This window comes from Salmo salar, unplaced genomic scaffold, assembly GCF_905237065.1.
Source record: "Salmo salar unplaced genomic scaffold, Ssal_v3.1, whole genome shotgun sequence".
In the NCBI taxonomy this organism is placed as follows: domain Eukaryota; kingdom Metazoa; phylum Chordata; class Actinopteri; order Salmoniformes; family Salmonidae; genus Salmo; species Salmo salar.
The window spans coordinates 100,001-111,969 of NW_025548130.1; the positions used below are offsets into that span (position 1 = coordinate 100,001).

Consider the following 11,969-nt stretch of genomic DNA (forward strand, 5'->3'; position numbering starts at 1 on the left):
TAGTAGACTGGTGGGAGGGTCTATAGTAGACTGGTGGGGGGTCTATAGTAGACTGGTGGTGGGGGGTCTATAGTAGACTGGTGGGGGGGTCTATAGTAGACTGGTGGTGGGAGGGTCTATAGTAGACTGGTGGGAGGGTCTATAGTAGACTGGTGGGGGGGTCTATAGTAGACTGGTGGGGGGGTCTATAGTAGACTGTTGGGGGGGTCTATAGTAGACTGGTGGTGGGAGGGTCTATAGTAGACTGGTGGGGGGGTCTATAGTAGACTGGTGGTGGGGGTCTATAGTAGACTGGTGGTGGGGGGTCTATAGTAGACTGGTGGGGGGTCTATAGTAGACTGGTGGGGGGGTCTATAGTAGACTGGTGGTGGGGGGGGTCTATAGTAGACTGGTGGTGGGGGGGTCTATAGTAGACTGGTGGGGGGGGTCTATAGTAGACTGGTGGTGGGAGGGTCTATAGTAGACTGGTGGGGGGGTCTATAGTAGACTGGTGGGGGGGTCTATAGTAGACTGGTGGGGGGGGTCTATAGTAGACTGGTGGGGGGTCTATAGTAGACTGGTGGTGGGAGGGTCTATAGTAGACTGGTGGTGGGGGGGGTCTATAGTAGACTGGTGGGGGAGGTCTATAGTAGACTGGTGGGGGGGTCTATAGTAGACTGGTGGGGGGGGTCTATAGTAGACTGGTGGGGGGGTCTATAGTAGACTGGTGGGGGGGTCTATAGTAGACTGGTGGGGGGTGTCTATAGTAGACTGGTGGGGGTGTCTATAGTAGACTGGTGGGGGTCTATAGTAGACTGGTGGGGGGGTCTATAGTAGACTGGTGGGGGGGTCTATAGTAGACTGGTGGGGGGTCTATAGTAGACTGGTGGGGGGGTCTATAGTAGACTAGTGGGGGGGTCTATAGTAGACTAGTGGGGGGGTCTATAGTAGACTGGTGGAGGGGTCTATAGTAGACTGGTGGAGGGGGTCTATAGTAGACTGGTGGAGGGGGTCTATAGTAGACTGGTGGGGGGGTCTATAGTAGACTGGTGGGGGGGTCTATAGTAGACTGGTGGTGGGGGTCTATAGTAGACTGGTGGGGGGGTCTATAGTAGACTGGGTTAGACTGGTGGGGAGGTCTATAGTAGACTGGTGGGGGGCGGTCTATAGTAGACTGGTGGGGGTCTATAGTAGACTGGTGGGGGTCTATAGTAGACTGGTGGGGGGTCTATATCAGACTGGTGGGGGGGGTCTATAGCAGACTGGTGGGGGGGTCTATAGCAGACTGGTGGGGGGGGTCTATAGTAGACTGGTGGGGGGTCTATAGCAGACTGGTGGGGGGTCTATAGCAGACTGGTGGGGGGTCTATAGCAGACTGGTGGGGGGGTCTATAGCAGACTGGTGGGGGGGTCTATAGCAGACTGGTGGGGGGTTCTATAGTAGACTGGTGGGGGGGTCTATAGTAGACTGGTGGGGGGTCTATAGTAGACTGGTGGGGGGGTTCTATAGTAGACTGGTGGGGGGTCTATAGTAGACTGGTGGGGGGGTTCTATAGTAGACTGGTGGGGGGGTTCTATAGTAGACTGGTGGGGGGTCTATAGTAGACTGGTGGGGGGTTCTATAGTAGACTGGTGGGGGGGTTCTATAGTAGACTGGTGGGGGGGTCTATAGCAGACTGGTGGGGGGTTCTATAGTAGACTGGTGGGGGGGTCTATAGCAGACTGGTGGGGGGGTCTATAGCAGACTGGTGGGGGGGTCTATAGCAGACTGGTGGGGGGGTTCTATAGCAGACTGGTGGGGGGGTTCTATAGTAGACTGGTGGGGGGGTCTATAGCAGACTGGTGGGGGTCTATAGTAGACTGGTGGGGGGGGTCTATAGCAGACTGGTGGGGGGTCTATAGCAGACTGGTGGGGGGGTCTATAGCAGACTGGTGGGGGGGGTTCTATAGCAGACTGGTGGGGGGTCTGTAGCAGACTGGTGGGGGGGGTCTATAGCAGACTGGTGGGGGGGTCTATAGCAGACTGGTGGGGGGTCTATAGTAGACTGGTGGGGGGGTTCTATAGTAGACTGGTGGGGGGGTCTATAGCAGACTGGTGGGGGGGTTCTATAGTAGACTGGTGGGGGGGTCTATAGCAGACTGGTGGGGGGGTCTATAGCAGACTGGTGGGGGGTCTATAGCAGACTGGTGGGGGGGGTTCTATAGCAGACTGGTGGGGGGGTTCTATAGCAGACTGGTGGGGGGTTCTATAGCAGACTGGTGGGGGGTTCTATAGCAGACTGGTGGGGGGTCTATAGCAGACTGGTGGGGGGGTCTATAGTAGACTGGTGGGGGGGTTCTATAGCAGACTGGTGGGGGGGTTCTATAGTAGACTGGTGGGGGGGTCTATAGCAGACTGGTGGGGGGTCTATAGTAGACTGGTGGGGGGGTCTATAGTAGACTGGTGGGGGGGTCTATAGCAGACTGGTGGGGGGTCTATAGCAGACTGGTGGGGGGGTTCTATAGTAGACTGGTGGGGGGGTCTGTAGCAGACTGGTGGGGGGGGTCTATAGCAGACTGGTGGGGGGTCTATAGTAGACTGGTGGGGGGTCTATAGTAGACTGGTGGGGGGGGTTCTATAGTAGACTGGTGGGGGGTCTATAGCAGACTGGTGGGGGGGTTCTATAGTAGACTGGTGGGGGGGGTCTATAGCAGACTGGTGGGGGGGTCTATAGCAGACTGGTGGTGGGTCTATAGCAGACTGGTGGGGGGTCTATAGCAGACTGGTGGGGGGTTCTATAGCAGACTGGTGGGGGGGTTCTATAGCAGACTGGTGGGGGGTTCTATAGCAGACTGGTGGGGGGTCTATAGCAGACTGGTGGGGGGGTCTATAGTAGACTGGTGGGGGGTCTATAGCAGACTGGTGGGGGGGTCTATAGCAGACTGGTGGGGGGGTCTATAGTAGACTGGTGGGGGGTCTATAGCAGACTGGTGGGGGGGGTCTATAGCAGACTGGTGGGGGGTCTATAGTAGATTCAAAAATTCTCAATTCAAATATTTAAGATTCTTGAAAATATATGTGTAATACATCAAAATAAAGCTTAACTTGTTGTTAATTCTGCCACCGTGTCAGATTTCAAAAAGGCTTTACGGCGAAAGCAAACCATGTGATTATCTGAGTTCGGAGCTCAGCAGACACAACATTACAAACAGTGACCAGCTAAGTAGATTAAGTCACGAAAGTCAGAAATAGCAATAAAATGAATCACTTAACCTTTGATGATCTTCGTATGGTGGCAACTCACAAGACTCCCTGTTACACAATAAATGTTTGTTTTGTTCGATAAAGTCCCTCTTTATATCCAAAAACCTCCATTTTGTTGGCGTCGAAAATTCCAAATAGTATCAGTAAAGTCCGTAGAAACATGTCAAACGACGTTTATAATCAATCCTCAGGTTGTTTTTAGCCTAAATAATCGATAATATTTCGACCGGGACAAAAGCATCGTCAATATAAAAGGAAAACAAGAAAGGCGCGCTCTCGGTCTCGCGCAGAAAAGAGCTCTGAGGACATCCCACTATCCACTCACTCAATGTTGTCATTCTCCCTCATTTTTCAGAATAAAAGCCTGAAACAATGTCTGAAGACTGTTCACAACTAGTGGAAGCCATAGGGAACTGAATCTGGGTCCTATCCCTTTAAATGGTGGATAGGCTTTAATTGGAACATAGCCATTTCAAAGTAATGGCACTTCCTGGATTGGTTTTCCTCAGTTTTAGAAACTTCAGAGTGTTTTCTATCCAAATAATTATATGAATATTCTAGCTTCTGGGCCTGAGTAGCAGGCAGTTTACTCTGGGCACGCTTTTCATCCGGAGGTGAAAATACTGCCCCCTACCCCTAGTGAGGTTAACAAATGACACTTTATTAACAACAGACACTTTATTAACAACAGACACTTTATTAACAACAGACACTTTATTAACAACAGACACTTTATTAACAACAGACACTTTATTAACAACAGACACTGAGAGAACAGCGGTGTGTTTTCCAGGTATTCTGGCGGCAGGGGAGCGGTGCTCTCAAAACACTACTTCCTGGAAACAGAGAACTTCACCCTTGTACAACATTACACACACATACACACACACACACACACACACACACACACACACACACACACACACACACACTCTCACACCTCTCTCTCTCACTCACTCGCTCTCTCTCTCACACGCTCTCTCTCACTCTCTCTCACACTCTCTCCTCTCTCTCTCACACACACACACACAGAAACACACACACAGAAACTCTCTCTCTCTCTCTCTCTGTCTCTCTCTCTCTGTCTCTCTCTCTCTCTCTGTCTCTGTCTCTGTCTCTGTCTCTCTCTCTGTCTCTCTCTCTCTCTGTCTCTGTCTCTGTCTCTGTCTCTGCTCTCTCTCTCTCTCTCTCTCTCTCTCTCTCTCTCTCTCTCTCTCTCTCTCTCTCACACACTCTGTCACATTCTCTCTCTCACACAGAAACACACTCTCACACGCTAAAAGGTTCAGCCTGTCTGTTTCAGGAGGCCTGAGGATACTGATCATTTAACAACTGAGTTACAGCGATTACAGCCCCCAGGTGGCTGGTGGCACCTCCACTGGGGAGGACAGGCTCGGAGTAAACGCTGGAACGGAATCCATGGAATGGAATCAGCTACACCAACCCTGTGGTGTCCATGTTGATGCCGTTCCAGACATTATTATGAGCTGTCCTCCCGTCTTCAGGGGCCCCCCTCCCCTGAGCTGTCCTCCCGTCTTCAGGGGGCCCCCCCTCCCCTGAGCTGTCCTCCCGTCTTCAGGGGCCCCCCCCTCCCCTGAGCTGTCCTCCCGTCTTCAGGGGGCCCCCCCTCCCCTGAGCTGTCCTCCCGTCTTCAGGGGCCCCCCTCCCTGAGCTGTCCTCCCGTCTTCAGGGGCCCCCCCTCCCCTGAGCTGTCCTCCCGTCTTCAGGGGCCCCCCCTCCCCTGAGCTGTCCTCCCGTCTTCAGGGGCCCCCCTCCCCTGAGCTGTCCTCCCATCTTCAGGGGCCCCCCTCCCCTGAGCTGTCCTCCCGTCTTCAGGGGCCCCCCTCCCCTGAGCTGTCCTCCCGTCTTCAGGGGGCCCCCTCCCCTGAGCTGTCCTCCCGTCTTCAGGGGGCCCCCCCTCCCCTGAGCTGTCCTCCTGTCTTCAGGGGGCCCCCCCCTCCCCTGAGAGCCAGACTGAATGACCTCTTCAGGGCCCCCCCCCCCCCGAGCACCAGGGGGGGCCCTGTGTAAACTTAGAGACTGACTGTAACTGGCAATCAGGACATCATCCTATCTGACACTCTGTGTGTGTGTGTGTGTGTGTGTGTGTGTGTGTGTGTGTGTGTGTGTAGGTGTGTGAGATGGACCTGTCCAAACAGCTGCAGGCGTACGAGGTGGAGTACCGCGTCTTACAGGACGAGCTGTGTGACACGCCCGCTCACCTCAACCAATCGCAGCGCACCGCCCAGCTGGAACGCACCAATCAGAGTCTCCGACAGCAAAACCTCGACCTGCTGGAAGAACTGCAGGTACACAAACCAAACCAAATGTATTTTTATATAGCCCTTCGTACATCAGCTGATATTCTGAAAGTGCTATACAGAAACCCAGCCTAAAACCCCAAACAGCAAGCAAAGCATGTGAAAGAAGCACGGTGGCTAGGAAAAACTCCCTAGGAAAAACTCCCTAGAAAGGCCAAAAACCTAGGAAGAAACCTAGAGAGGAACCAGGCTATGAGGGGGTGGCCAGTCCTCTTCTGGCTGTGCCGGGTGGATATTATAACAGAACATGGTCAAGATGTTAAAATGTTCATAAATGACCAGCATGGTCAAATAATAATAATCATTGTAGTTGTCGAGGGTGCAACAAGCACGTCCGGTGAACAGGTCAGGGTTCCATAGCCGCAGGCAGAACAGTTGAAACTGGAGCAGCAGCACGGCCAGGTGGACTGGGGACAGCAAGGAGTCATCATACCAGGTAGTCCTGAGGCATGGTCCTAGGGCTCAGGTCCTCCGAGAGAAAGACAGAAAGAGAGAATTAGAGAGAGCCTATTTAAATACACACAGGACACCGGATAAGACAAGAGAAATACTCCAGATGTAACAGACTGACCCTAGCCCCCGACACATAAACTACTGCAGCATAAATACTGGAGGCTGAGACAGGAGGGATCAGAAGACACTGTGGCCCCATCCGATGATACCCCGGACAGGGCCAAACAGGCAGGATATAACCCCACCCACTTTGCCAAAGCACAGCCCCCACACCACTAGAGGGATGTCTCCAACCACCAACTTACCGTCCTAAGACAAGGCCGAGTATAGCCCACAACGATCTCCGCCATGGCACAACCCAAGGGGGGGGCGCCAACCCAGACAGGAAGACCACGTCAGTGACTCAACCCACTCAAGTGACGCAACCCTCCTAGGGACGGCATGGAAGAACACCAGTAAGCCAGTGACTCAGCCCCTGTAAAAGGGTTAGAGGCAGAGAATCCCAGTGGAAAGAGGGGAACCGGCAAGGCAGAGACAGCAAGGGCGGTTCGTTGCTCCAGCCTTTCCGTTCACCTTCACACTCCTGGGCCAGACTATACTTAATCATAGGACCTACTGAAGAGATAAGTCTTCAGTAAAGACTTAAAGTTTGAGACTGAGTCTGCGTCTCTCACATTGGTAGGCAGACCATTCCATAAAAATGGAGCTCTATAGGAGAAAGCCCTACCTCCAGCCGTTTGCTTAGAAATTCTAGGGACAATTAGGAGGCCTGCGTCTTGTGACCGTAGCGTACGTGTAGGTATGTACGGCAGGACCAAATCGGAAAGATAGGTAGGAGCAAGCCCATGTAATGCTTTGTAGGTTAGCAGTAAAACCTTGAAATCAGCCCTTGCCTTAACAGGAAGCCAGTGTAGGGAGGCTAGCACTGGAGTAATATGATCAAATTTTTTGGTTCTAGTCAGGATTCTAGCAGCCGTATTTAGCACTAACTGAAGTTTATTTAGTGCTTTATCCGGGTAGCCGGAAAGTAGAGCATTGCAGTAGTCCAGCCTAGAAGTAACAAAAGCATGGATTAATATTTCTGTGTCATTTTTGGACAGAAAGTTTCTGATTTTTGCAATGTTACGTAGATGGAAAAAAGCTGTCCTTGAAACAGTCTTGATATGTTCTTCAAAAGAGAGATCAGGGTTCAGAGTAACGCCGAGGTCCTTCACAGTTTTATTTGAGACGACTGTACAACCATCCAGATTAATTGTCAGATTCAACAGAAGATCTCTTTGTTTCTTGGGACCTAGAACAAGCATCTCTGTTTTGTCCGAGTTTAAAAGTAGAAAGTTTGCAGCCATCCACTTCTTTATGTCTGAAACACAGGCTTCTAGCGAGGGCAATTTTGGGGCTTCACCATGTTTCATTGAAATGTACAGCTGTGTGTCGTCCGCATAGCAGTGAAATTTAACATTATGTTTTCGAATGACATCCCCAAGAGGTAAAATATATAGTGAAAACAATAGTGGTCCTAAAACGGAACCTTGAGGAACACCGAAATTTACAATTGATTTGTCAGAGGACAAACCATTCACAGAGACAAACTGATATCTTTCCGACAGATAGGATCTAAACCAGGCCAGAACTTGTCCATGTAGACCAATTTGGGTTTCCAATCTCTCCAAAAGAATGTGGTGATCGATGGTATCAAAAGCGGCACTAAGATCTAGGAGCACGAGGACAGACGCAGAGCCTCGGTCTGACGTCATTAAAAGGTAATTTACCACCTTCACGAGTGCAGTCTCAGTGCTATGATGGGGTCTAAAACCAGACTGAAGCGTTTCCTATACATTGTTTGTCTTCAGGAAGGCAGTGAGTTGCTGTGCAACAGCTTTTTCTAAAATGTTTTGAGAGGAATGGAAGATTCGATTTAGGCCGATTAGTTTTTTATATAATTTCTGGATCAAGATTCGGCTTTTTCAAGAGAGGCTTTATTACTGCCACTTTTAGTGAGCTTGGTAAACATCCGGTGGATAGAGAGCCGTTTATTATGTTCAACATAGGAGGGCCAAGCACAGGAAGCAGCTCTTTCACTAGTTTAGTTGGAATAGGGTCCAGTATGCAGCTTGAGGGTTTAGAGGCCATGATTATTTTCATCACACACACACACACACACACACACACACACTAAACACACGTTTTGTTTCTCTCCAGGTGTCCCAGGCTCGTGTGTGTCGCCTGGACGTGCAGGTGGAGGGGCTGGCCCAATCAGAGGCTCTGCTGAGAGAACAGGTGTTCCGATTGGAGGAGGAGAGGAATGGACTGCGTGACGCTGTCACACACCTACACACACTCCTCACCGCGCCGGGAATACACACACACACACTCCTCACCGCGCCGGGAATACACACACACACACTCCTCACCGCGCCGGGAATACACACACACACAACGCTAGGAGACTTCAACCTGGACACGCACACACACTCCGCTGCCGACGGACAGGCAGACGGACAGGGAGACGGGCAGGGAGACGGGCAGGGAGATGGGCAGGGAGACGGGCAGGGAGACGGACAGGGAGACGGACAGGGAGACGGACAGGGAGACGGGCAGGGAGACGGGCAGGGAGACGGACAGGGAGACGGACAGGGAGACGGGCAGGGAGACGGGCAGGGAGACGGACAGGCAGACGGACAGAGAGTGGATGTCCCCGCCAGAGAGGGGCAAAGGCTGGGTAACGTACCCCAGAGAGAGGGGCCCAGACTGGGGCAAGGGACAGCGACGTCCTCCCCTCTACTCCCTCATCCACTGGCTCTATCAGAACACTGATGAGTCTCCCAGAGGGCTCTTCTCCTGGTCTAAACTGTAGAAATGAGGGATTTCTCTGATTCTTCTCTGGGCCTTTTTCTCCACACAGCCGTCCTATACAGTTGTTATTGCAGCTGGATGTGTGTGTCTCTGTGTGTGTGTGTGTGTGTGTGTGTGTGTGGAAATGTGTTTATTGCACTGTCCTGGCCATAGGAAACATTTTTTATACACTATATATATGCAACAACATCAACAACAACAAAAAAGTGGTCTAAGGCACTGCATCTCCGTTGCGAAGAGGTGTCACTACAGTCCCTGGTTCGAATCCAGGCTGTATCACATCCGGCTGTGATTGGGAGTCCCATAGGGGGGGGCATGATTTGGCCGAGCGTCGTCCTGGTTTGGCCGTTATTGTAAATAAGAATGTGTTCTTAACTGACTTGCCTTGTTAAATAAAGAGTCACAACAACCAAAGATACTGTCATGACAACTACAGTACAGCCAAAGCCCTGGACTCCAGCCCCCATGATGCCGAGAGAGAGAGAGAGAGAGAGAGAGAGAGAGAGAGAGAGAGAGAGAGAGAGAGAGAGAGAGAGAGAGAGAGAGAGAGAGAGAGAGAGAGAGAGAGAGAGAGAGAGAGAGAGAGAGAGAGAGAGAGAGAGAGAGAGAGAGAGAGAGAGAGAGAGAGAGAGAGAGAGAGAGAGAGAGAGAGAGAGAGAGAGAGAGAGAGAGAGAGAGAGAGAGAGAGAGAGAGAGAGAGAGAGAGAGAGAGAGAGACAGAGAGAGAGACCCCTACTCTCTGCTATGCAACATGGATGGTCATATGACAGACTATGAGAGAGAACCAACACTTACGATTCCTCTGTGTGTGTGTTGTGATAACTCACAGCCTTTTGTTCCTGATTGAAATGTAAATCTGTTGCTATGACTCAACTTCCTGATTGACACTGTAAATCTGTTGCTATGACTCAACTTCCTGATTGACACTGTAAATCTGTTGCTATGACTCAACTTCCTGATTGACACTGTAAATCTGTTGCTATGACTCAACTTCCTGATTGACACTGTAAATCTGTTGCTATGACTCAACTTCCTGATTGACACTGTAAATCTGTTGCTATGACTCAACTTCCTGATTGACACTGTAAATCTGTTGCTATGACTCCTTCCACGTGATGTTTATTATTCTCATTACTCTGTTGTTATTTCTATATACTTTGAACAACAATACATTTCATATCCTTTGACTAAATTCACCAGATCAGATGTATTCTTTGTGTGAGTGGGTGAGTGGGTGATTGAGTGGGTGGGTGTGTGGGTGGGTGGGTGGGTGAGTGATTGATTGAGTGATTGAGTGGGTGGGTGAGTGATTGAGTGGGTGGGTGAGTGAGTGATTGGGTGGGTGAGTGATTGAGTGGGTGATTGAGTGATTGAGTGGGTGGGTGAGTGATTGAGTGGGTGGGTGAGTGAGTGATTGGGTGATTGAGTGATTGAGTGGGTGATTGAGTGATTGAGTGGGTGGGTGAGTGATTGAGTGGGTGGGTGGGTGAGTGGGTGAGTGATTGAGTGGGTGAGTGATTGAGTGGGTGGGTGAGTGAGTGATTGAGTGGGTGGGTGAGTGAGTGATTGAGTGGGTTGGTGAGTGATTGGGTGGGTGGGTGGGTGAGTGATTGAGTGGGTGGGTGGGTGAGTGATTGAGTGGGTGGGTGAGTGATTGGGTGGGTGGGTGATTGAGTGGGTGATTGAGTGTGTGGGTGAGTGATTGAGTGTGTGGGTGAGTGAGTGATTGGGTGGGTGGGTGATTGAGTGGGTGGGTGGGTGATTGAGTGGGTGGGTGGGTGGGTGAGTGATTGGGTGGGTGGGTGAGTGATTGAGTGGGTGGGTGGGTGAGTGATTGAGTGGGTGAGTGATTGGGTGGGTGAGTGATTGGGTGAGTGGGTGACTGGGTGGGTGAGTGGGTGGGTGGGTGATTGAGTGGGTGGGTGGGTGAGTGATTGGGTGGGTGGGTGAGTGATTGAGTGGGTGGGTGGGTGAGTGATTGAGTGGGTGAGTGATTGAGTGGGTGAGTGATTGGGTGGGTGAGTGATTGGGTGGGTGGGTGGGTGAGTGGGTGACTGGGTGGGTGAGTGGGTGGGTGGGTGAGTGATTGAGTGAGTGGGTGGGTGGGTGAGTGATTGGGTGGGTGAGTGATTGGGTGGGTGAGTGATTGAGTGAGTGATTGAGTGACTGGGTGGGTGAGTGATTGGGTGGGTGGGTGAGTGATTGGGTGGGTGGGTGAGTGATTGGGTGACTGGGTTTGTCCAGTACTGCTCATCTTCTAAGGTTCTTTGTGAATACCCTTTTTTTTCTCCCCAACAATTTCTGCCGACCCACAAATCTGACACGACCTTAAAATCGCTACATTCTCATTTTTACATCAGAAAATAACCTTCATTTACATTTTCATCTTTATCAAAATGAAAAGAAACCGTTAAATACATTTACTCAACACAATGTATCTTTCTCATGTCCCGTACAATCTTTAGTCTTATATCTTTGTTGAAAATGTTTTATTTTATTTATTTATTAATTAAATAAAATGTTGGCGACCCCACTGCAGTCCCCCCAACGTTCAATACCACTGCCCCCCCCAACGTTCAATACCACTGTCCCCCCCCAATGTTCAATACCACTGCCCCCCCCCCAACGTTCAATACCACAGTCCCCCCCAACGTTCAATACCACAGCCCCCCCCAACGTTCAATACCACTGTCCAACATGGTTCAACCCAAATCTACAGGACCTGGGGCTCTGGAAACCACTGGGAGGGAGGACAAACAGACTGCTGTGTGTGTGTGTGTGTGTGTGTGTGTGTGTGTGTGTGTGTGTGTTGAGGACTGACTGTTAAGCTACTTTTCCAGTCGACTGGAGCTCAAGAGGGCGAATTCACCCTTCATCTACTCTCATGCCTACTGTGTGTGTGTGTGTGTGTGTGTGTGTGTGTGTGTGTGTGTGTGTGTGTGCGCCAACCAAATGAGTCTGCCAGGACTGGTGCCCTGGGTTTATTTTGGCTCTCTTTCCTACACCGCGCCCTGCCCTGCGTCTCTCTCTCCTCCCTCCCTCCCTCCCTCCCTCCTCTCTCCACACCCTGCCCTGCCTCTCTCGCTCCTCCCTCCCTCTCTCTTCTCTCCTCCCTCCCTC

The 11,969-nt window shown here is 51.2% G+C and overlaps 1 protein-coding gene across 1 annotated transcript in view; it reads left to right on the top strand.

Moving 5' to 3' along the window:
* The window catches only part of LOC106594277 (TBC1 domain family member 1), an 81,546-nt gene extending 72,131 nt beyond the window's left edge, over positions 1-9,415 (top strand). Inside the window, exons 19-20 of the mRNA XM_045711938.1 lie at positions 5,355-5,531; positions 8,196-9,415. Coding sequence (XP_045567894.1) covers positions 5,355-5,531; positions 8,196-8,810 — 792 coding nt within the window. The 3' untranslated portion in view covers positions 8,811-9,415. The remainder of the gene's footprint in view (positions 1-5,354; positions 5,532-8,195) is intronic.
* Positions 9,416-11,969: the final 2,554 nt, after the last annotated feature.